This window comes from Chinchilla lanigera, unplaced genomic scaffold (genome assembly GCF_000276665.1).
Source record: "Chinchilla lanigera isolate Chin_1 unplaced genomic scaffold, ChiLan1.0 scaffold00010, whole genome shotgun sequence".
NCBI classification, from domain to species: domain Eukaryota; kingdom Metazoa; phylum Chordata; class Mammalia; order Rodentia; family Chinchillidae; genus Chinchilla; species Chinchilla lanigera.
Window position 1 is genome coordinate 26,405,835 of NW_004955411.1, and position 25,482 is coordinate 26,431,316.

At 34.1% G+C, this 25,482-nt stretch overlaps 1 protein-coding gene across 3 annotated transcripts in view; it reads right to left on the minus strand.

Annotated features, from left to right (window-relative positions):
• The window catches only part of Ascc3 (activating signal cointegrator 1 complex subunit 3), a 294,273-nt gene that overhangs the window by 100,732 nt on the left and 168,059 nt on the right, over positions 1-25,482 (minus strand). For all 3 annotated transcript variants that reach the window (XM_005377814.2, XM_005377812.2, XM_005377813.2), the window contains 7 exons: positions 24,781-24,949; positions 22,129-22,349; positions 18,486-18,571; positions 16,807-16,973; positions 16,011-16,156; positions 15,765-15,885; positions 13,019-13,161 (listed from right to left, as the gene is read on the minus strand). In XM_005377814.2, the coding sequence (XP_005377871.1) occupies positions 13,019-13,161; positions 15,765-15,885; positions 16,011-16,156; positions 16,807-16,973; positions 18,486-18,571; positions 22,129-22,349; positions 24,781-24,949 (1,053 nt within the window). The remainder of the gene's footprint in view (positions 1-13,018; positions 13,162-15,764; positions 15,886-16,010; positions 16,157-16,806; positions 16,974-18,485; positions 18,572-22,128; positions 22,350-24,780; positions 24,950-25,482) is intronic.

Consider the following 25,482-nt stretch of genomic DNA (forward strand, 5'->3'; position numbering starts at 1 on the left):
ACGCCAATCATACCTAAAAAAGTAATATACAATTGCTATATTAAAGCAAAAGAATCCTATGTCAAGAGGACTGGTTTTAACAACCTCCCGCCGTCGGCAGCAGGGAAGGTTGGCTGTTTCTCTCCCACCACTCTCCATAAATCCATGCATTAAGAAGAACTACCTGTCTGTTTGAACTGGTGAAAGTTTAAAATCCTTATAAGGACAGCTGCATAAAAACCTTCATTTATAACATGGTTTTTGTGGATGAATTTGAAAGTATTGAAACAAAATGTATACAGTTGTTATCCAATCATTACACAAAATACTACTGACAGTATGCATAATTTTATTAAATCACATATATTTGTTACTATATCTCCTTTTGATCAAACTATAATGCAAGCAAAAATTGTCAGGTAATGAAGGCTTAAAACATGATAACATAATTATTTAGTATTTATGTTCCTGGCATTGTACTAGTCACTTCAAAATGATCATCACATTTAAATTTTTATATAAAGTAATAGAGTTCAAACGTAACAACCAATTAATTTACACAATTCAGTATATGTTTCAAATTAAGTCTCAGTGACTTTGAATGCTACGGTACAGATTTTCTTAGCTGTAATTCAGTAGGAGATTTAAGCTCCAAAAAAAATATTTGGGTTAATACACAAATATTCTGAGAATAGCTGGTACTATTCTAGATAGACAGGAAACATACTGATTTCTTATATCTTTGCCTTAGACTATTAAGTCTTAGTTTTTAGGAAGGGGTGCTATAAAATTAAAAATAATCACAGTAATGAACACACTCGATTTTAATTCCACAATTCATTTGTTTCCGACAAATATTTGTTGTTGTAAGTACCTCCCCCCAAAACAGCCTTTGAAATATGTGTGACTACTTAAAAAAATTATTCAACAGTATACATAAAAGAAAAACAGATCTATGTTCTTCCAAGTAGTGGTCTCTCTCTTTTTTTTAGGGTGGTGGGGGAGGAGGCACATATGTAAACTGTTGAACCATTTACTTTAACTTAATAAAATTTTTTTTATATTTTAAATTTATTATACGAAAAAAGCTTTTGTAAAAAGATAGGATTCCATTTAAGCAGATACATTACTCTGAGCCTGAAATACATTCCAGTCAGAATATAATTCAGTAAGTTGATGACAATGCTGGCTCCAAAAGAAAGGAGGAGACCAGATTGGACAAGAATGAGCTAACAGATTGTGCAGCCCAATTCTGTCCCTTTGAGTGTGATATATTGTTTCAAGATGCTAAAACCCATACTTTCTCAAAGCATATCTGTTGTGCTGGTTTTCCCATTTTCACAGAATCCTCATTATCAGAATTCTGTACTGTTTTTCAAAGCATGTCAGACTCAGACCATATGCCACTGAATAAAGCTTATCAATTGTTTAAAATGCTCAATAAAGGATGCACCATATATAAGAATTGTGGAGGTTACAAAGGCTTTTATCAAATAAAAATAAATATGTCACATCTGGTACAGATGTTAAATAAAGTTACAAACATTTCTTTATGATTATTAAATATTAATGTCTTATAATACAATTCTGTATGATAAACCCTTTGGAGGGAAGGTAAAGACTAACAATGACAGAAACACTTTAGAACACTCTAGTGATTTACTAATAGGAAAGAACAGAAAAGATACAGTTAGTTTAATATAAATATAATAAATTGGGCTGGGGATGTAGCTCAGTAATAAACCACTTGCCTAGCATGTGTGAGGCTCTGAGTTTAACCCACAACAACACTTAAAAAAAATACACGTACATAGTAAATGTAAAATAAGTATACAAGATATAAATTAAATATATAACTAGAACCTATACAACAGATAAATCTTTGCTATGTATTCCAAATAAACACAATACCATTTTTAATGTTCGCATTTTATTTTTTTTTAATGTTTGCATTTTAGTTTGGCTATTTTTTTAAATGGCAATATTAAAAGTGGGGTACAGGATAAGATATTACAGAGTTTTTTCTTATGCTTCTAAGTTAATTCAGTATGCAGTTAGTAGAAAATCCCAGAGTAAACATTTTGTATTTATTTTTGAATACAACTTTTACACACATTTCCATCTGGGGAGTGTTCAGATTCCAAAACATGCTTGTATGGATTTCCACATAGTGAAAGATTTTAAAATGTAGATAAAACTGATTTTAAAAGGAGTAGTATGATTTTCTAAAGTAGCATAATTGTAAATACTTTATTAACATGAATTTGTGAAAGATCACAAGTAATAGAGGATATAAGATCAAATATGACTTTCATATAGCTTTCAGTGAAAAGAACTTCTTTATAAGGGATTATTCACTGTCTTTGTATCATACTAGTAATACCATGAGTATCCTTCAGCTAAGTATTCTTTTTCTGAAATGTTCAAGACCAGAAGTGTTTCAGTTTCAGAAGTGGATTTCTGGAAAGGGTGCATACTTTATCAATTAAGCAACTGTAACTCAAAATGCTCAAAATCTTAAACTTTTTAAATGCTGAAAAAATCTGTATGAGTTAATATTTATTAAATGCATTTCAGGGCCTCAAATGTTTTAACACCTTTAATGCTCATAAAGTTCTTGTGAGGATGAGGTTATTTTTGTTTTATAGATAAAGATATGAAGCTCAGGGTTTAAGTAAAAAGTCTACAAAGGTTACATAGCTTGTAATGGGCAGTTAATACTAAACCCAAGCAAGCAGGTTCCAGTCTATACTACCAACCACAATGCCATAGTCAAATAACTAATAAAATGTTATTATTCACCACCATTATTATTTAAGACTAGATCTCACATTTTAGACTATATGTAGAAAATAGGTAAGATTTGGAATAATGGGCAATGTATCGGAAGTCTATGTAGATGGTCTGTGAACTTATTTATTCTTTATTATTTGAGCATTATCTAAAAAGAAAGGATATCTAAAATTTCTTTCTAAACAAAATACTGCTTTTTTCAATTTTTTCAATTTTCTCGACTGAGAACGGTATAGCTCTTGTTGGCTGTTCATGTTTGACATTTCAGTTGTTGATTTTTCTTTACTGCATTTCACCCTCATCGAATTCTGACCACCCCAACTTTTCATCTTCTCTAGCCAGTATTCTGTCAATGATCCCCATTACTGTATCGTAAAGTAAAAGGACACAGGCTCTGAGTTAGCTGTTCTCGTTTTGAGTCCTCAAGCTGCCGCTGCCTTGTGCTATTTAGAGAAAATCATCTGATCCTTCTGCTTTAGTTTCTGCATCCATTAAATTGGGGTACCAAGAACTATCCTTCAAGAATTTATGATTGTATGTGATAATTTAAAGAAATAAATGCATCATTTCTAATTTTTTTTATTACTTGTTATAGTCTTCAATCATTTGATCAATCTTGCATTCTTGTATCTGGTAATCTGAGCAACTCTGTTGAGGATAACAGTATGTACTATAACAACCATTATTAATTCCTATCATCTTGTTTTGAAATCCTGTATCATTTTTATTGTTTTTGTGTTTCATAGTGTTATTTTGTTAGTTTTTTCTCTTTAAAATAAAGAAATAAATTATACTTTAAATAATTTAATGAACTAAAAGTACTCTATATCAATTATTTTTGCACATAATCAGAGCTTTGCTTCTTTCTTCATTAAGGACATGCATGATACAAGCTACAGTAAGGCAAAGTAAACTAGAACAGCTTCCTATCTGGTAGCTCAAGGATCTTAAACAGCTGCTCTCAATCACACGAATACTGCATGAAGCCCAACTGAGCTCAGATGTCTAATGCTCAGCAAACCTGTAGATAATGTCTGTTTGATACTTAATATTCTTAGCTTTATAGCTTCCTAGATTTCCTTAACTATTAATCCTTATAAAACCAGGAAGTGCTGGAGATGCAAGCTTTGTACTGTGAGCTAAATCTACTTTAGTTTGCTAACAAGCAGGTTCTTTGAAATGAAAATGATGTGGCTGCCTTCTATTAAAATTAACTCAATTTCTAATTTTCAATGATTTCTAAATTTATCTTAAAAAGCTGGTACTGACTTCCCACCTATCAGAGGTCAATATCTATCTGTAGAATGAATGAAAAGGCAGAAGAACGATAGAAAACTATAATCTAGTATCATTAGTAGAAGTCCTACCAAACCCATGTTCCGGATGATTTTTAGTAAAGCTACACTGTAGTTCATTTTGTAAGTTTACTAGATTTTGCTTGTAATGAGGCTGAATGACAAATGTATAGCTTAAACTGATAAAACTTTTCCAGCATGTGAAAGTCTGTATTGGACACGGGAAAACGCTACCCATCTTTTCATGGAAGTGTTCACCTGCACCACACATTTTTCATAAATTTACTGTGAAGCAGTGTGTAACATTATAATTTATAAACTCCATTAAAAATAACGTTCTGTCACTCAGAAGGGCTGAGTCAGTTAATCTGAATTAACAACATTTAACTAAACAGTTGCCCCAAGGATTCATTTCCCAAGTTCTTGGCTTTCATATTGGCTCTACCTGGATTATCTGTCTCGCTTCAGTCAGAAACTCACTCCCTTGTCGGCCTCCGCTCCACCTATCTGCTGGTAGCATCCACTGAAGAGCGTGATTTACAATCTTTTGTTCTAGGTTCTTGGTGACAAAGGCCTTGCAGAATTCTACTTTATTTTCCCCTTGTAAGGACAAAAACGAATAGCTGGTTCTCTTCATTGCATCTTATTTTGGCTACCTAGACCTTATTTAAGAACGTGGAGAAAGAAGGGGCAGCCTTATTGTTAATTGGCAAGACAGACAGAAGCATTGACAGGGAGGATGTGAGCTAAAGAATATAGTTTAATCTTCAGCTAGCACTGGAGCTTTCTCACTACAGACACAGACTCTCATTTAAGGTGTGAGATGAAATACGAGCTGTGTTCTGAGCTTTCAACCAGTAAACTCCCCCAGATGAAAGGATTCTCCCTCTACTCTTTCATCTTTTAGGGCTGGTTGGCAGCCAGCCAGAACCTAGTATGATGCACCCTTGCATGTGGAACTAAATTGTTGAATACCTGATGGAAGCTGAGAGGCCATATGTGCTGGATGCTGAACTTCAGTATTAGATAGCAAGCTTCTGGAAGAGTTGTGTATCTGCTTCCACGACCGCCCCTCACCCTTATTTATGTCTAAATTGGCTCTGCTCACAATGCATCTCTGGTTCTGCTTACCAAGTTCACGCAGGAACTGCAAGTGTTAAATGTTACAGATGTCTCTCTGGTTCCATTCCATTGCAGTCCCAGGAACATTTGCTACGTTCCTGCCCGCATGGAGCTCTCTTCTGTCGTGTTTTGCCACACTGGCATCACTTTCCCCGAGCCCTCTAGCAGCTCTGAGTTTTCTACCTCAAAATGAGAATGCCTCGAGGCCCTCTTTTTCTCCTTACTCTCTGCATGAGGGCCTAGGGGTTTAAACGCTGCCTCTGTTTTGATGTCCCCACATTCATACGTTCATCGCACATCCTCCGTAGGTTTGAACCACTTTTTCCATCTAACTGCTATGAGACATCCACTTGAAAGTCCTGGGTATACAACTCACATGTCCAAAATATAACCTCTAAAGCTCAAATCCGTCCCACACCATCCTTTCATTCTTACACTCCCCCATTTCAGTAAAGAGCACCATTATTTACCTCGATCAGTGACGGCAAGCCTTTTAGAAATTTCAGTGGTAACAGCCTGCTGTGGCATGGGTGCCGCAGGTTTGCCGCCGCTGACCTCGATGTTTGAGTTAATAACTGAGGAAGACTCTCTTGTTTCACGTCTTTTCCTCAACCTCCAGTCCTCCTTCATCAGAAGAGTCTCCCACCAGCTTACCCAGTTCCCATCTCACTGCCATCAAGTCCACACTTTTAATCTACTTTCCCCTAAGTAACAAATGATCTTACAATATAAATTAATTATGGAACTCTCCTAGTTTAAAACCTTTTAATGTCACTGAACACTACCTTAGATATGTTTGGTTCCTTCAGTTTTCTGATCAGAGGATACCTCCTCAGCAAGGCCTTGCTACCTTTGTTAATATACAACATTGCTCAGCACACCCTATTTCATTACCTGCTTATTATTTTCCTATAAGAATCAGCACACTTTATCATATGTCTTTGTTATCTGTCATTATGATTAGAATGTCAATTCCGTAAGAATGGGCACTTTACCAGATACACAGAATGAGGTCAATGAACATCAGTTAAAAAGTCATGTAAATGACCATTTTGGAATAAAATTCAAGCTCCTTAACTAAAAGTCTAAAGACTTGCAAAAAGAAATGGCTTCTACTTATCACAGTTATACTATAATCTTGCTAGCCTTTTCCAATACAGCGGAACAGATCTCTCCGTTCCTTTTTTGTTTGTTTTTTTTTTTTTTTTTTTGGTTTTTCTCCGGCATCGGGGACGCAACTCACGACCTTGCGCTTGCCAGGCAGGCGCTTTGCCGCTGAGCTAAATCCCCAGCCCCTCTCCGTTCCTTTAACATGCTGCACCACTGGCCTGAAAGCTGTTACTGCCTTTTTTGTTACTAGCTCTAGTTCATCCCTTGGTTCTCAGTTTTACTGTCATCTCCTTATAGACATTTTCCTTGATCATTCTATTTAGTCTCCATTTTGTTTTATTTTTATTGGTTTCTTTCACCATGTTTTCATGATTTGTTATTATTTTGCTTGAATACATATATAAATAAAATGTAAAGTTACATTTCTAAAAAAATGTGCCTTTTTAAATTTCTTGAGAATTGGGATCAACCGGCTAATACGGTTCTGGTAAGGTGAAGATAATAAATATGTGTTAAGTAAATAAATACAAATTCTGGAACAGGCTGCCTATTGATTTCAGTTAGAGAACTTCTATTTATTCATTTATTTATTCTTTTTCTAGAGTATATAAAAACTATTTTTTGTTTTATATTATTTTAAAAAATTTTAATTGATACACAAAACAAAAGTTGCAATAGGGTACCATATAATGTTCAATACATGTGTACACTGTATAATATTTAAGACAGATTAAACATACTTTTTTCTTTTTTTTTAAATTAGTACTGGGAATTGAACTAAGGACCTTGTGCTTGCCAGGCAGGTGCTGCTCCACTGAGCTATATCCCCAGCCCCTAAACATGCTTATCTTCTCAAACATTTACCATTTCTTTGTGGTGAATACTCTCAAAATGCTTTCCTTTAGCTTTTGAAATTCACAGTACGTAACTGTTTGATCTACAGTCACCATCCTGTATAAATGCACTGGAGAGCTGCCTGCTCCTACCTCATTATTATGCAGCACCAATGAACAATTGCCTGTCCCTTCTCTGGCCTGTGGTGAGCAGCACTGTAGTCTCAACTTCTATGAGGTCAAATATTTGAGACACCATATGAGTGAGATTATGTAACACTTGTCTTTCTGTACCTGATTTATAATGATCTCCAAGTCTATGTATATGGTCACAAAGGACAGGATAGGATTCTACTAAGTTGCTTTATCCAGTCCTCACTTGAGACCCTTGGCTTATTTGTTTCTTGGCTATTTGCAGAATAATGCTGCAATGAACATGGGAGTGTGGGTGTCTCTTCAACATACTGATTTCATTTCATATATATATATATTCATATATACTACTGCTATTTATTGCAAATAGAGAACATGCAAGTTGATGAGTCATACTTGCCCGTTCTAGATTATCTGAGGGTAAGGAGCTTGCCAAGAGCACTACTGCAGGGCAAGTATCAAGGAGGTCTGAAGCTTTATGTGGATAAACAGCACTGTAGAAAATGCTGTTAATGGTCCTACATGCAAAATGACCACTTGTGAGGATAAACTAGAATATGACCTTCCTAGGTTATAGTGCTTTATGCAAAAGACACATGCACTATGAGGCCATGGTAAAAGAGGTGACGATCCTGCAGAGCCCAAACACAAATTTTCTTTCCTCAAGAAATCCCACCCACTGTTGTTGAGTATAAACCCTGGACCCATTATCCACAGAACCAGACAGTTTTTTGGTGGAAGGCAGATTATACTGGACACTTTCTATCACCAAGGGGACATTTATTCATCTGTGAAAGAACAGACACTTCAGATTTTGGCTCTCTCCCTACCTACTATGTTCTGCCTCACAGAAGCTTTATTAAATGCCTTACAAACCATCCTGATATGCTGTGCAATAATGCTGCTGACCAAGGAACTCATTTCATTAAGAAAAAATAAGACAGCAGGTAGATGCCGTGGGTGTCTTTCATCACCAGTGGATGGTAGCTGAGAGACAGTACCTTAAAAAGGTTGGGGTGCTATCCTGCAGCGGTATGAGGTACACGCTCTGAACTAGAAATCATCAGATTCCTTCTCTGACTGCCAGAATACACAATCCAAGAATCAAGTGGTAAGGATGTGTGGATACCTTTTGAATCATCACTAAAAATTTTGGTTCCCTTCCCTATAACTCTACTTTCATTAGTTTTCAGTATTAATATCTAGAGATTAATAATTTCCATGGAAATAATAATTTGTTGCAACAGCCACATGGGCAATTGAAGCTCTCATACTTTTAGAAAAACATAAAATGCGGTCAGACTAAAATTTTCACCAAGAAACAATACCCAACACCCACAACTTATGGGAAGGAAGGTGTAATTCAGCTCACATGTCAGGACATGCCTGGCTGGCTCTAAGACAGAAATATCAAGGAGGAGGAGCATGAAGGAGCAAAGTTGCTCAGTTCATGGCCGCAGGAATACAGAGCAGAGGAGCAGTGCCACCTGTGGGGACCGAAGACCAGGCACAGACCTCAAAGCCACCTGCCTGTGGCCCACCTATCACACCTACAGGTGTACTCCACCAACTCCTGAGGGGATCCCAAAGCCAACCAAGTTGAAACTCCACCCGAACCACCACATTGGCTATAGGTTATTGAGATGAGACAATGGAAGAGCCAGACTACTAAAAGCAAGAGACCTAGGACTAAGTGGTTAACAGAATCACTAATAAAGTTTTTAGAGTTGTTCTTCCCCAGGGACAGATGAGTGAATTTGGGTTATAAGAAGGAACATGCACAGTTAGGAGGAAACTTTTTTTAATTAAAGTGTTATGGAGAAATTAGTATATGAATAAATAAATAGTGAAGGGATTATAGTAGAGCTTTGCTGCCTGTGAATAGCCGTTTTCTGTACACTCTCTCCCACAACAGAAGCTGGTTAAAGATACTATTTTCTGTTGATGAAGGGCACAGACTAAATCTCAGGCATTCAGAGCTTCCTGGCTCAACCTGAAACTTGAGAGAATGACACAAAGACCCAGACATCGTTTGAGGTTAATGAAAGAAGTGGAAACTTCAAAGTGAGAATCTAAGGGACAGAACAGCACATATCCGAGAACTTCTGAAGCCACAGCAAGAAGGCTTCCTAATGGCAAACATGGAAAGCTATCACTTTTGGGTTTTCTTGATGCAGATGATTTTTGTATCAATGATACACAGTACATGGAAGTGTCTTTCTGCTGGCTAATACTTTATAGAAAAATACTGGATTAAGAAGATATATGAGAAGCTCCAGTAGCGCAATCGGTTAGCGCGCGGTACTTATATAACAGTGCGGGCGGAAGAAGATATATGAATAACTTTTTTGCCTTTGCTAAGAAATAAAACAGAGTATATATGGTAAAACCTCGGAGTGCCAGTAAGTTGTTCTGCAAGTGTCCACAAGATGAGTAAACATTTCTAATAAATTTCAACTTGATAAACAATGTCTTGCAATATGAGTAATACATGACGCAAATGTCACATGTTCACAACTAAGCCAGTGGTTCTCCTCTCTCAATTCCCCTTGCCCTGGGACTGCGGTGACTGTCTCCCAACTGCAAGAATTTATGGGGAGCTCATCCGCAGAGGAAGAGTGGAAAAAGGCAGAAGAATCTTTCACTTCAAATCGATTAGGAGATGTATAAAAAACGGGAAACTGTGTAAAATTCTGTAGCCCAATAATGCTGTAGCAGTGAAAGCAATGATCTGTTTAATGACAATGCACTGTCACATTCCTGCAAAGTTCTCAAAAGGAGCCAAAGGCAAGTGTCATTGGACAGCTTCCTTGTTAAAGGTGTGTAAAAAGAAAAAGATTCCAAGAGCCAGTAGACAGCAGTGATTCCATTACTGACAGTGAAAGCTGTCCTAGAGAACAACCCTCCTCTTCCTTGTTTCTGCCACACCACACAGGTTTTCAAAGGTAAGTGCAAGTTAAATCATTTTTCTTTATATTTTATGCTTTTTTAATTATTTTGTATTACATTACAGTATCAAACTCATTTTTATATGAATATTTTTGGGTTGTGGAATGAATCATCTGAGTTTCCATTATTTCTAAAGGGGAATCTGCTTTGATATACAAGTGCTTTGGATTACAAGCATATTTCTGGAATAAATTCTGCTTACAACTAAGGTTTTACTGTATATTCATCTTTTTTTTGTATACTCATCTTAGTCATATTCTCTGTCCATGCTTTTCTGATTAATTCTTTTTCCTCTTTCCCCTAAATACATAGAAAGAACTCCTGACTTAAGGTTATCCAATTGCCAAATGGTCTGGATGCCACATAGGCCTCCAATACACTGCTGCACTGCTGCCAGGAAAACTAGAGTCTCCTTTAAAAGCTCAAATTGTCAATACTAGATTTCTACCCAGAACCCAAGTCCTGCCACAGAACACCAACCTAACACTGTACCAGCAGCAGCAATAGGAAAAGCCATCCAGATTCCAGCCCAGAGTATTACGGAAAGTAACTTATATAGACATATTAAGAGGATAAAATGTCTATTTTAAGTCAACTACTTAGGGGTTCAACAACTGAAACATCTGCATTATAGATGGTATGGGTATAACTATCGTGAATTTACATAGTATAGTAACACACTGCAAACTCTGAAACTTTTATTTAAAAATGACTGCTTTTAGAGGCAGTAACAAAACAAATCGTGGAGTAGGTAAAATAAAATGGCTGGAAATTGCATAATTTCTGTGTCACTATTAACAGTGAAAATCTCCAGAATCTGTGCAAGTAAGTTATATGGCTTCTACTTAGCCTTGATGATAAATTTTTGTGCTAATACAAAAAATACTGAGAAGTAATTCTACTTCTGAGAAATATGGCTGAGTTACTTAGGTCCTGTGTCATCAATACCTAACATGTACTACAATAGGGCCAAACACCTGAGGTTTGCATTTGAAGTTAAGGTGAGTCATGTATGTGTGAAACGTACAGTGCCTATATACTTTGAGAAACATCTCAAAATGTGTTCAGTAGGTGTGGACTTTTACCTTAACTTCAAAGAGCAGATTCCATTTGGAACACTTTTAGGGCTAAAATATGAGAGAACTAAAATTAAATCTGGATCAGTGCTGTATATATATATAAAGTAAGTCATCAGTATCTTATAAATCTATTTCTGGTATTTGTCTCCTAAACTATGATACTGCTTTAAACATAACAGGGTTATCAGACATAACAGAACAAAAATACCTTTTGATAAAAAAATATTGTGACGTTAAATACGTTTGACAAACATATACAAGTACCATTAATAAATAATACAATTTTAAAGAAAAAAAAGATAGTTTTCATTTTATTTCAAATAGTCATTTGACACCCTTTATATTAAGCTAATGTTTGGGTCCGCTAATAAATAAGGTCATCTGTAAAATTACAGAAAATATTGTGAAATCTCAGTTAGCTCTTATATACTAATGTAATAGACACAATACTATCCAACAGACCTAGGAACCCTACTGAATTGTGAGAAATAGAAAAGGGGAAGTACGCAAACCATCAAGTCTAGATGCCAGTGAGGTGGGAACGCTGCGTTTTCCTGATGTTGAATAGCTCTGTTCTTCAGATTTGAAGGGGTACAGGGAGGGAGAAAGGGGGAGAGAGGACAATGCTTTATGTTACCGATTTCATCTATTTTCATCATAATCCCATGCAGGAAACTATGTTTTAGAACTGGAAGAAAGGAAAATCACTGCTTATTAAATCTATAGAGCAGAAAAGGAATACCTGCATTTAGCAGTAGAGGAAACAAAACATATCAGGTAGCATAATATAAAATGCAAACGCTTGTATTGTTAAAAGATACTATGATTAAAAAGATAAGAACATAAAATAGAGTAGATGATAAATATGTAGGATATTAATTCATATATAAAGTGAAACTTTATATATATGTATTTTTTAAAATTTAGTTTGTCACCAAATCTGCAAGATAAATGAATAGAAATAAACAAAAGATCAAAGAAAATAGACAACAAAGAAAAACTAGTATACAAGTGTGGAAAAAGACCTTAAAAAAGAAAGCATACACTAAAACAATAAGGTAACATTTTATCAATATCAACAAATTATAACAAATGGAGAAAACTACTATTCTCATATTTGGCTGGTAATTCACACACTGATGATGATGTGAACATCAATTAGTACATTCTTTTTGGAAAAGAATTAGCAGTCCTTATAAAAAGCTATAACAATGTGCATATTATTGGCCCTGCTGATTTTATTTTTAGAACTCTATACAGAAGAAACAATTCTAAAAAAGAAAAATCTATATTAAAGATGGATGATTGTTTAATTACAGGAAAAGTACTATGGAATAGTGTTTTATAATTTTAAATAATAAATTTTTTAAAATTTAATTTTACAAAAGCGAATAACTTCTATGAAGACATAAACAATCAAAAATTATGAAACCTTACTTGAATATAAAATATACACTCTGATAATGCTAAAGGTATAATCCTAAGTATGGATTTATAATTAAATGTTTAGTGGGAAAATGCTGGAAGCAAATACATTAGAATATTAGCAGTATTATACATTTCTTCTTTCTGTTATTTTTTGCAGATTTGTTTCACATTTTTATCACAGGATAAAACTACACACTAATTACAGGTGTACATTCTAATGTAATACAACATAAACTAATTTGACACATATAAGAAGCAAATAAATTCTGTTATTTACCTCTCTTTCATCCATATTTAACCACTGCTTTGGATCTTCTTCAGTAGCCAGAAAGGCTATTAATTCCAAAGCAGTAAGTCGAGTTTGACGTCTTGATGAGACAAATATCAAAACAGGTTTGGCTGGAGAATGACTTCTAATTGCTGTTTAAAAGTTGTGGAAAATGAAATGGTAAGCCACTTAACACCAGGATATGAATGTTATTAAGACAGCAAATAGATAAACGAAAACTAAGGCAAATTATTTGGGTGAACTTTTAATTTAGTCATAAAATTTAGTATTATTTCAGATACTACACAGATCTGACAGCATCCTTCAGAGATGACACAAAGGAAGAGGTTGCTGGCTCTACTTAAGGAGTAAGGTGCTAGGACAGGGAAGATGTATGTTAGATTCAAGTTGTACCCTCAGCTGCCAAAGGAGAAAATTGAATGCTCAGGCTTCTCATTAAGAACTGTACACAGACAGTCAGGTTAAGCTTTCTATTCCCATATTATGTTTGAGAGACATTTCTGCTTGTCCAAGGAATGATGATACAGAGCTAAGTGGGCCTGAAATGTGAAGAAAGAGTCAGGTCGAGACATGCAGGATTATGAAAATGTCCAAGAAAGATCACAAAAAAACTCCTTTATTTTCACACTGTAACCAGCAAAAGGAAAAATTAGAAGAGACTGGACCAATGAAAAGGTAGGAGATAAATCAGAAGAAAACTTTCTCTCTGACTTTCCAAAACCACATGAGGTTTCAAAAGTGGGAAGGTAAGAGAATGCAGAGAGATGAAGGAATGGGTATCTGAGAAACGGCACCTGGGTAGTCAACATATGGAAGATGAGATGAACACTGTGAAACTTGAGTAACGAGTGAAGGAAATAATACAAATTAAATGCATAAGAATGTTACTTCAGAAGTCAGGAAGTCATTTGGCCTAAATGGAAGTAAGATTTCTTTGCTCTAAAATGATAAGATGATACAAGTTCTATTTATATTATTTATATTTATATAGCACAAAATTGTGTATGAAAAAGTTCAACCTCATTGTAATTTCCTGTTTGAAGCATGAGCTGTAGATTTTCTTTTTATGGATGAGAAATATAATTTATAATGGAAATGGTGATATGACCTTGACTATATTCTACTCTAACAGTGAGAAATAAAGGTTTTATAAAATTATATTTCTTTTCTTTTCGGTACTAGGAATCGAATTCAGGACGCTGCACTTGCCAGGCAGGAGCTTGTGCCACTGAGCTATATCCCTGGCCTAAAATTATATTTCTAAATGCAAAGAAATATAGTAGTCACTAGAGGCATAATAAATAGCTTATGAGGATAGCAACAGTGCTGATATCATATCTTAAGAAGTGATAGTATTTCAGTTTACTGCTGATTTACAAAACACAAAATGCTTCATTTCCATCAATGGTATGCAATCAGCCATTCTTTACGGAGATATAAGCTATTTCAACAATACATGTTATGAAAAATAAACTCATTTATCTTATTTCTTGCTTTTCCCCTTTCACCAGAATACTGCAGGATAAGATAATAAATCTTTGGTAAACCATATTAGAGATAAAATGCTTAAAACATACATATTACTAAAATCTTGGCATCATGTGTACATACAAGCAGAAATGGATTCGCCTGTTTTTCAGACCTCTACATCTCATGTATTTTTGTTGCTATAAGAACAGGTGTGGCTGAACAGCTCACAGCAGATTTATTGTTCATTAGTGATTTTGTACAATGCTTCTGTGGAGGTGTAAATAATCTCAACTGCCAAGATTGGTCTCTAGTTCACAATCAATACTTTGCTTCTGTCATAAGGCTAATTACAGCAGCGAAGAAGTCACCTCACAACTGTCATCTCACAACCAACAGCAGTTCACATTAGAGAATTTATTTTGGAGGTTATTTTTAATTGAAACAATAAATATTCTCTGCAGTCTAAATAAACCATGTTTCAATAAAATAGAAGTGTTATTCCTTATCTAATTTGTTAGAAAAGAAAAAAAATCACAAAAACTGAAGTATTATAAAAAAAAAAGTAATAAAATTTCTGTTTTACAATTTCTGGTAAGAATTAAAGTTAATTTTTTTAAGCTACTAATTACCTGATAAAACACCTTTACAGATTAATATTTCAAATTATTTGATTACTCATTAAAATTATATGGCTTCAATCTACCACAAATACACTATCATTTATGAAGTCTAATTTTGGATAGGTATTTGTTATGGTTTGTGTCTGGGTGTCCCCCCAAAGCCTCATGTGGTCATGGGGCAGGCTTTTAGAGTTTGATCGATTATGGGTGTGAGAGCTACACCTGCCCTGGGGTGGATAGTTTGCATATGTAAGGGAGAGGAAGTGGCTGCTTGCAGCCATTCCTCCTCCTCGTGTGCGTGTTGCTTTTGCTGTGTTCTGCCGCCATGAGCTGTTGCCCTCTGCCATGTGCCACTCTGCCTTGTAACCTGCCAAGTATGGACTGAAACCTCCACAAACTGTAAGCAAAATAAACCTTCCTTAATTTTGGGCGTCAGGTATTTTGTCCCAGCAATGAGAGAAAAGTAACCAAGACAGAATTATAATATGTATTTTTTATTGCTTAATAGTTAAGGTAAATGGCTTTAGGTGTTTGTCGCAGTTGGACCAGCACCAGTTTCAAAGAATACCAAACCATTTCTCGAATGCATATGAGAACTACTCTACAGAATGCTTACTATCTCATTCCAAGAATCTGAAGCTTACCTTGAAAGGCAGGCTTGTTCATACTAGCCATACGAGGACAGTAATGTTGGCCTGGGAAGCCTTGAATATGAACTTCCAGTGGAACGGGGCGTACCGATGGTCGGAAATTGAATAAGCCCATCTAGAATAAATATGAGGAAGAAACCATTTTCAGTTTTTCTATTTGTTTATAATGTTATGATGCCTCATTAATGTGTCAACCTCAGCCCCATTACTAAATGCCTGACTGATGAATCTTCCACGTACCTGCTTAATATTGAGCCAGTCAGCAAGGTCTCTGGCGTTAGCTAATGCAGTAGAAAGCCCAACTATTCTAACAGGCTTTTCTGTGTGTGATGAGATGAAATTGGTTCGAGATACAATGACCTCAAGAACAGGACCTCTTTCCTCCCCTAAAAAGAAGAAGAATGTTAATTATTTAACAAATATATGCTGGCTGTCAAAGATATGAACTCAAGTTCAGAAGTTCTTAAAAAAACTAAGATAGGACAACCTTATGATAAAGCAATCCCACTTCTGAGTATATATCCAAAAGAACTGAAATCTGTATGCTGAAGAGATATATATACCCCCACATTCCCTGTAGCATTATTCACAATAGCCAAGAAAAGGAAATCAACACACACACACACACACACACAATGAAATACCATAAACCATAAAAAGAATGAAATCTTAGCATCTGCAATCATATGTGTAAACATGGAAGATACTCTATTAAGAGAAAGAAGCCAGGTCCATATATGCAGAAAGAAAAATGTCAAACTCATGGAAGTGAGGGGTGAATGGTGGTTACAAAAAGCTGAGAGTGTAAGAAGAGTGCAGGAAGTTATCAGCCAAAGAGTACAAATGTTTCAGTCAGGAGAAATACATTTGTGAGATTTACTATACATACAGCAGGATGAGAAAAATAATGTATATGTCAATACTGCTAAGGGTACATATTTAATCTCTCACCATAAGAATGATAAAAAAACTGTCAATTAAAACTAATAACAAGAAACCTGAAGTTTCTAAGTGACTTAGATACAGTGGTACCCACCAAGCAGATGGATCTCATCGATGATGAGAATAGTGACTTGCTGTACATAGTTTCTGTTTTGCCAGCTTCTGCTGACTCCGTCCCACTTCTCTGGTGTAGTGACGATAAGGTCAGCCTGGGCGATGGATTTCACATCAGGAGTGACATCCCCAGTCAGCTCAATAACTCTGAAGAAACAAACATGTCTCTCTTTCAAAATAAAATAATGCTGAAAGATACTACTTTAATTTCTAAAATTTTCTGACATGAACCTTAAGAATTGTAAGGTAATTTCTAGCCATAAAATGAAGGGTATATAAATTCAAACCCCTAACACAGTTAACTTTTATAAAGATAGGTACATAATGTCCAACTCTGATTATAATTATGGCATCGTTGTTGTAGGGGATTTGTAACACTCAAATCACATCTCATCCACACATTGGAACAAACAACTTTTGGGGGGAACAGTTAATTTATTAAGACAAGGAATGCAATCATTATAATTTTGTGTAAATTTCATTTCATTTATCAAACTAAAATTTTACAAAGATAATATAGGAAAATTCAAGCATACTGGAATATAAACAAGGTAAGCCCTGGCAAACAGATTCCACCTTTTTCTGAGCAGATGTCAGTCTTTTGATGAGAAAGAAAAAAAAGCAAAAAATCTGAGTCCTGAAGAGTTAGATAGCATGTAAGAAAATCTGGAGACTAAATCCAAACCTAAACAATTACTAAACAATTTCTAAATCTGTGTTAAGATTCAGAAGATAGAAAAATGGGCAAGATTGCTTCTTCCAAGTATAATGTTCCCAAACATTTCTTTATTTGTATTCAATATTTTATATATTACACTGAATATTTAATCTATTCATATGGTTCAAATATACAGTGGACTGTCTCCATAACATTTGTATCCATTAACCATCTATTTTTCATTTTGAAGCATTTACATATTATTTTTTATTATTTTTAAGAGGAAAGATAAGATAGTTGAAAAAATTTTCCCTGCATCATACTTGAAGATTGTTCATTCAGTATATAATAAGCTCATTTTTTTGTAGGGTTATAAATTAATTTATATTCTGTAAATGTAGCATAATTTACTCAGTGTTGCCTTTTTGGATCTTTGGGTTATCTGCACTATTTTGCTATAAAAAAAGCACTGTAATGCTTTTTTAATACATTAAAAATATCAACATAATTTGTATCATCTTAAAAAACCTTTTCTCTTTCTTTTTTCTTTTTTTGGTACCGGGAACTCAAAAACCTTTTATTTCTTAATAAATAATTTATATGCTGCCAGGCACATAGCTCAGTGGCACAAGCGCCTCCCTGGCAAGCACAAGGTCCTGAGTTCAATTCCTGGTACAAAAAAAAAAAAAATTATATGCAAAATGCATTTTAAGTGGTTCTGAAACTTACTCTAATATGAAATAAAATAAATATACAACCTTTTTCATAAGGATACTACTGTGAAAAAATTATCTTGCAAAATAAAAGGATTCATATTGTGTAAAAAAAATTTACTTTTAATCTTAAAACACTGGGTATATCAGTAGTATTTAATAGTTGTAAGCTTTTCAAGAAAAGGTTCTAAAAATCACTGAAAATACATTCAACAGTTTTATGCAAATTTTTATTTGTTGGTTCTTTTATTAACCATATATCCTTTTTCAATAAAAGTAGAAACTTACTTTTTACCAAGTTTTTCTTCAATTCTAATTTTCCAATCATCCATTCTTTCACGTACTAAGGCTTTTAAGGGTGCAATATATACTGCCTAAAAAAAGAAGGTGGACAAAAAGACTAAGGAAACAGTGACAGTAGTATCACATACAAGTAAACATTGAATCTGTCAAAAGAGGATAAGCACACACAAAAAATTTTGGCTTATAAAATGCTTCAAAGTAGGATAGAGTTCTGTGGTATTAACAGGTATCTTTATTGATCAATAATCACATAATATTGAAAAGTAGGAAAACAATGTTAAGAAAAAATGCCACTAATTGAAAATCAATGAAAAATTATGTAAACATTTCTGAAATCACAAACAATGACAAAAACATCATATAATTTCAATTTCAATATGTCTAAAATGTCACTGTTTTAAAGTATTCAGACAATTTCAGAGACAAGAAAAAACATAAATATGTTTCAAAAAAGTTGTTAGAATAAGCAAATTTAATAAAAATTCAAGCTATAAAATCAACATACAAAAATCTGTAGCATTTCTACACACTAACAATGAACTAGCTGAAGGGAAAAAAAATAGCCAACAGAGAACTCACATTCACAATAGCATGAAATAATTAAAAATAAATTAAACAAGGGAGTTGAAAAGTCTGTATCAAAACGTGCACAGCACCAATGAAAGAAATGGAAGCAGATTCAACCAATTAGATACCACATGCTCACGAACTGAAAGGATTGTTGAAATATTCATACTACGCATAACAATCTACAGATTCAATGTATTCTCTATCAAATGGCAATGGAATCTTTGTATACATAGAAAAAAATCTGAAATTCACATAGAACTACACAGATCCTGAAGAGATAAAGCAATCTTCAAGAAGAACAAAGTTAGGGGCACTACTTTTCCTATTTCAAATTGTATTAGAAAGCTACAGTAATCAAAATGGTAAGGCACTGGCACACAGACACATAAGATAATGGAACAGAATATAGTAGAGAGTCCAGAAATCAACCTACACATACATGGTCAATTCATCTGTGACAAGGAGTCCAAGAATACACAACAAAGAAAGAATACTTCCTTAATAAATGGGATTGAGAAAACTGAATAAGCACATACAAGAGAATGAAAATTGACCCTTGTTTCACACCATATGTAAAAATTAACTTGAACTAGATTAAAGACTTACATGAAAGATACAAAACCATGAAACTACTAAAAGAAAAAATATTGGGAGAAAAGCTCCTTGACACTGGTCTTGGCAACAATTTTTTGGAAATGACACCTCCCAAATGCAAACAAAAGCAAAAATAAAGGGAAGATATACCAAACAAAAAAGCTTCTACACAAAGATAATAATGAACAGATTGAAGAGATGACCTGTGTAATGGGACAAATACTTACAAATTATATATCTGATACAGGATGAGGATCCAAAATATAAAGAATTCATACCACCCCAAAGCAAAAAATTCAAATAATTCAATTTATAAAATGATAAATCATGTGAACAGACATCATTCCAAAGAAGGCAAATGGCCAAAAGATATATGAAAAGATACTCAACATTATTAATCATCAGAGAAATATAAATCAAAATCACAAGGTGTCACTTCAAATATGTCGGCATGGACATTGTCAAAACAACAAAACATAACAGATGTTTTCAAGATGTGGAGATAAACAAACTGGTGTACACTGTGGAAAATTTAAGTTAGTATAGACATCGTGGAAAACATTTATGAAGAGTCTTAAAAATTAAACACAGAAACATCACATAATATAGCAATTATATTTCAGGATATACAGTGATCCCTCATATCCCTAGATATATACCTAGGTGAAAATCTGCTAAGTATTGAGGTGACATTTATTTTATTATTTATATATATTTTAAGGCTGTATAAACCCTTGCCACACTCCTATAAACCTTTCCCACTCTGTTATCTACCTTTCCCAAACTCTTATAAACATTTCATATGCTCAAACACTTTCTATACTCTTAACCCTATGTAATTTTAACATGTAAGATTCTATAAGGGTCCTCGATGTGAAGTGGACAAGGGGAGATGCTGAATGTATGGACACAGTGCGGGAAAGCAAACAGTCTGACGCTACGGTCACTGAGCCAATCAGCATCCAGGATACAGAACAAGCTGCTGTGGTTGGTCGTCTTACACTCCATCTGCCAATAGTGTACCATGTATAATCTCACTTGGCAAACCTGCGCAAGCAGTAGTGGCACACTGCATTTCCATTGTGTACAGTATGGTATTCATCCACTGATGAAATACATACCATATTTTATTTTGATTTAATTTTTTTAATGTGTTTGAATTAACATTTTTTATATTTTTATATTGTTTTAAATTATTTAGGCAAAAATAATTAAAATCCTAAATATTATATAAATACTTATGTACTGCAAAATCCTATGATATAGCAAAAACTGTGCAATACAGAATTAGATATATTTTTTTCAAAAAAACCTGCAATACAGTGAAGCCACAATAAGTGAACTGTGATATAGTGAGGGACGACTGTATATCCAAAAGAGAAATGAGATCCATATCTCAAGAGTTATGTACACTCCCATATTCACTATATCATTATTCAGAAGATTCAAGATAAATAGTCTAAGTATCTCAAGATGGATGAATAAAGAAAAACTCACACATACACACACACACACACAAACCAGTTATTCAAAAGAAAATATCCTGCCAATAGCATACATTTTGCTAAGTGAAATAAGCCAGACATGGAAAGAAAAAAATATGGCAAATTTGTAGACTCAAAATAGAATAATGAGAGTAATGGTATGTGGGGACACACTGGAGGATAAGGAGATATTGGTCAAAGGGTACAAAGTTTTTTTTATATGGAGTAAACAAGTTATAGTGATCTAACATACAAGAAAGTGATTACAGTTAACAATACTATATTATACCCCTGATTCGCTAAAAGAGCAGATATTAAGTGTTCTTGCCACAAAAAAGAAACCACCTGAAGAGAGGGATATGTTAACTGTACTGACTATAGTGTATAGTGACTATAGTCATCATTTCATAATGTATGTTTATTAAAATAGCACATATAAACTTTAAACATATAATTTTTATTAAAAATAAAGCAATATTAACATTAAAAATATTTTGATGTGAGTGCTTAAAATGAGTAATTACTTGGCTTGCAATATCATTTACTGTTAATATCATAGGCTTTTGGAAAAATATAGAATAAAACATACCCCTATATTTCTTGTGGAAAATCAAACTGTGTTTTTTAAAGTATTAACATTTTATTCATATCCACAGGATTTGATTATGAATTATTATACATCTTAGTAATACAACTATGAATAAGTTACTTCATACAGAAATGACCGATGGACTGTAGATGACTTATAATGAAGAAGGACATGTGAGCACCACTGAATATATCAGAAATTCAACTAGAGGACTCCAAAGTCTGATGTAAATTTTCTTGCAGCAAATATTTTAATACTGATTGGCCCTCTGGAAAATTGAGAGTAAGAGATCTACTCATTGCATTTTGCCTGTACACTTATAACTGCTTAGTTTAGAGATTATGAACTACTTTTCCTAGTTGAATGTAAGTATATAATTCTTTCAACAGACCTTTGAAGTAGGATACTTGTTGAAGACTCTGAAAATGGCTAATTCAGCTGCAACAGTCTTTCCTGATCCAGTGGGTGCTCCAAGTAGGACATTACAGTCTGTGTGATAGAGCGTATGGAATATCTGTGTCTGCACAGGGTTAAAGTGACTGAAGTTGTACAGGGCTTCATATGCTTTACATCCCAAAGCTGTGATCGGTAAAGGCTGGAGATCCAGTAACTCTGAAAAGATCAAAATGGCACTGTTGATACAATAACTGAAAAAACATGCATAATTCTGAATCCTGTATTTATAACAATTCTGAATTCCTTAGAAAGGGGAATGCTTAATGTAAGTTTTAATATATTAGTGATACATCTTTCATTCTCCTATCACATTTATCATATTAACATACTGAAAACTCTTTTGAGAAATTTTCTATAAACCAACTAAATCTCCTCCAGTCAGGAATGCAACCTGAATAACAAGTATACAAAATTATACGTGATATGGAACTAAATTAAATCTATCCTAATCTATAAAAACCTGAAAACAATTTGTAAAGACCGGGACTGGGACTGTTATTACAATAAATTATTTTTGATCTGTTAGACGCTGACTAAGCCTGAGTAGTTTGGGGAGCTGCTGCCATAGCCAATGGAAACTGAAATGAACTTAGGCTTATTCCAGAAGAAACCTGGGTGGACATTTTAAAGCATAGCATGACTGAGGAAACAAAAACTGCCTCAAGAAAACCTTGAAAGAAATAATAAATTTCACTGTTTCTTACTATGTAGACTGGAAGCTTTAAAGTACTGGACAGTTAAAATGATTTAGAGATAGTTATACATTTATACCCTGAATACCTGATAGATCTTGTACTCCCCATAAACTAGAAAGCTATCAGTTAAAAAAACACAGAATAGCTTTACTCAACATTGTAGCATATAGGATGAAGGTTAAATAAGAAAAAAATTAGTATCAGGAGAAGACAGTGTGCCCTCATTGTACGATTTCTACTTCTAAAAAATGTACTTAAAGGAAAAAGCAACTGTGTGTGGTATAGCATGCCTGTAACCTCAGCACCCTGCAAGGCTGCAGCAGGAGGGTCTCTGCCTGATCAACTCAGAAATTTAGGGTGATCTTGTCTGAAAAAACTAAACAAAATAAACAAAAAATAGCTCAGTGTAAAGGCCATGGGTTCCTTCCCCCATATTGCAAAAAGAAAGTAAAAAAGCTAATTTTAAAAATCATCCTGCCCCGCTGCTCCATTTGCCTCCATGGGCAGCTCATAGCCAACAATGTGTACGACATGCTCTGTATGTCAGATTACAACTGTTCACATTTCCTGCAGCTCTGGAAACCCACAGTGGGGATACATTACAAGTTAGGGGTTGTAATGCTAATCCAAGCACAGACATATTTTCAACGAGCCTAATACATTACACATTATACAATGTCAACTGCACAATTATAACAATTGAAATTAACATGTTTTATTTCAGTAAAAGATTTTTTTTCTGAATTGATCCGGACTCAGTATCATGCTTATGTATAACTGGAGTAAAACAGACCATGGGATAATTCATATTTAGTGTGCTTCTACCATCAACTAAGGTATCATTTTGCAAATTTTGACTATGAAAAACACTGGTGAGATTGGCATGTTCAGGCTGGTAAGGCTGTAGATGAAAATACTTTCTGGTCATTGCCATATTCCCCTGTTTAAAGTCAGAGGAGCACAGAACGACTATGAAGGCTATATATTACTGGAAATACAAACTAACTTGGGCATATACAATTCATTCTAGTGGTAAAACATACTTCTTGGTTTTAGCACTTTTAAATATAAAAGTACAGCAAATGGGAAATATAAAAACCACAGCTCACTAACATGTTAATAAATTTAACACATACATTGTGCGTCTCTAATTCTAAAATCCAAAATCCAACTTTTTGAGCACAATATGACCCTACAAGGACAAAATGGTACTTTACTAATGTGACACATTACTGTCAAAAAGGAGGCACACTAAAAATATTGCATAAAATGACATTTGGATAGGTGTACAAGATACTTATAAAATGTAAATAAATTTCGTGTTTAGATTTGGGTCCTATCTTCAAGATATCTCAGTATGTATGTATACGTAAATATTACAAAATCTGAAACCAAAACATTAAGGATTTTAAGCATTTTAGATAAGGGATACTAAATGTATACTGGAAGAATTACAAAGGAAAGAAAATGTGACTTTTTTCTATGAAGTAGAAAAACTAAATTGTAATAAATTCAAAGAAAGAGGCTATCTCGAATGTTTCACAGAGAAAACACAAAAAATGGTGACACCAAAAGGCAATGTGGAGAAATAATGATTATATATAAAAAAAGATAAAGCACAATAATAAAGAAAGGTGAGTCTCTTTCCTATTAAAACTATTACAATTGGCCTAAGCCTAGATTAATATTCTTAAAACTTAGTAAAAACTAATGCCCACAATTAAGTTCAACAAACTGTACATACTTGACTTGGAAAGAATTTTTTTTAACTATATTGTGAAACAAGTTGGATTCTGATTCAGAATGAAACAATTTTAAAGGATAGTTTTCAACATTAAATAAAACCACAGTTCTGGGGAGCCAGTGACTCACATTAGCACTCAATATGTTACCTGTATGGGGAGGATGTCTCTCTGGTAGAATCAGATGTTGAAAGTTGATAATACATACAGCCTCAGCTCCTAACCATCTATCAGACACCGCTCGGATGTAGTATTGGGAAGGCAAAGGCTCAAAAATAGGGATTGTAAACACTAGTAGTTGAGCTTCTTTATTAATGACCTAATGTGAAATAAAAATTAAAATAAATATGGTTATTCTGGTATCATAAACACTTTAGTAGTCTGCCGTTGAGACAACAGTATCTGTACAAGGTATGTTAAAAATAAAAAAAAATCTTGGATTTCTAAGTATACAGGATACTGAGTTACTTCAGAAACTTGCAAGTGGTTTCCTTTGGAGGATACCTGAAACAACTAAAGGTAACATTTGTACTTAATATTGTTTATATATGTACATCAACATGTACTAACAGGATACCAGTTTGACTCATTCACAGAATTTCCTAAAAATCATTCATTGAATTACTTCATGGTTTCTACAACTGCAGTTACCATAATTCTTACTATTTTTCTTTGAGTACCACCAGTACTTTAAGTGGAATATCAGAATCACTAGGAATAAATAAATGGTTATCCTAAAGAAAAATGCAATGAAAACAAAACATTGTTACAAAATTTTATGGCTGCCCACCAAGACTTTTATCTTGAAGCTTGTTTTCTCCATGATAAAAAACCAAACAAACAAAAAACAAA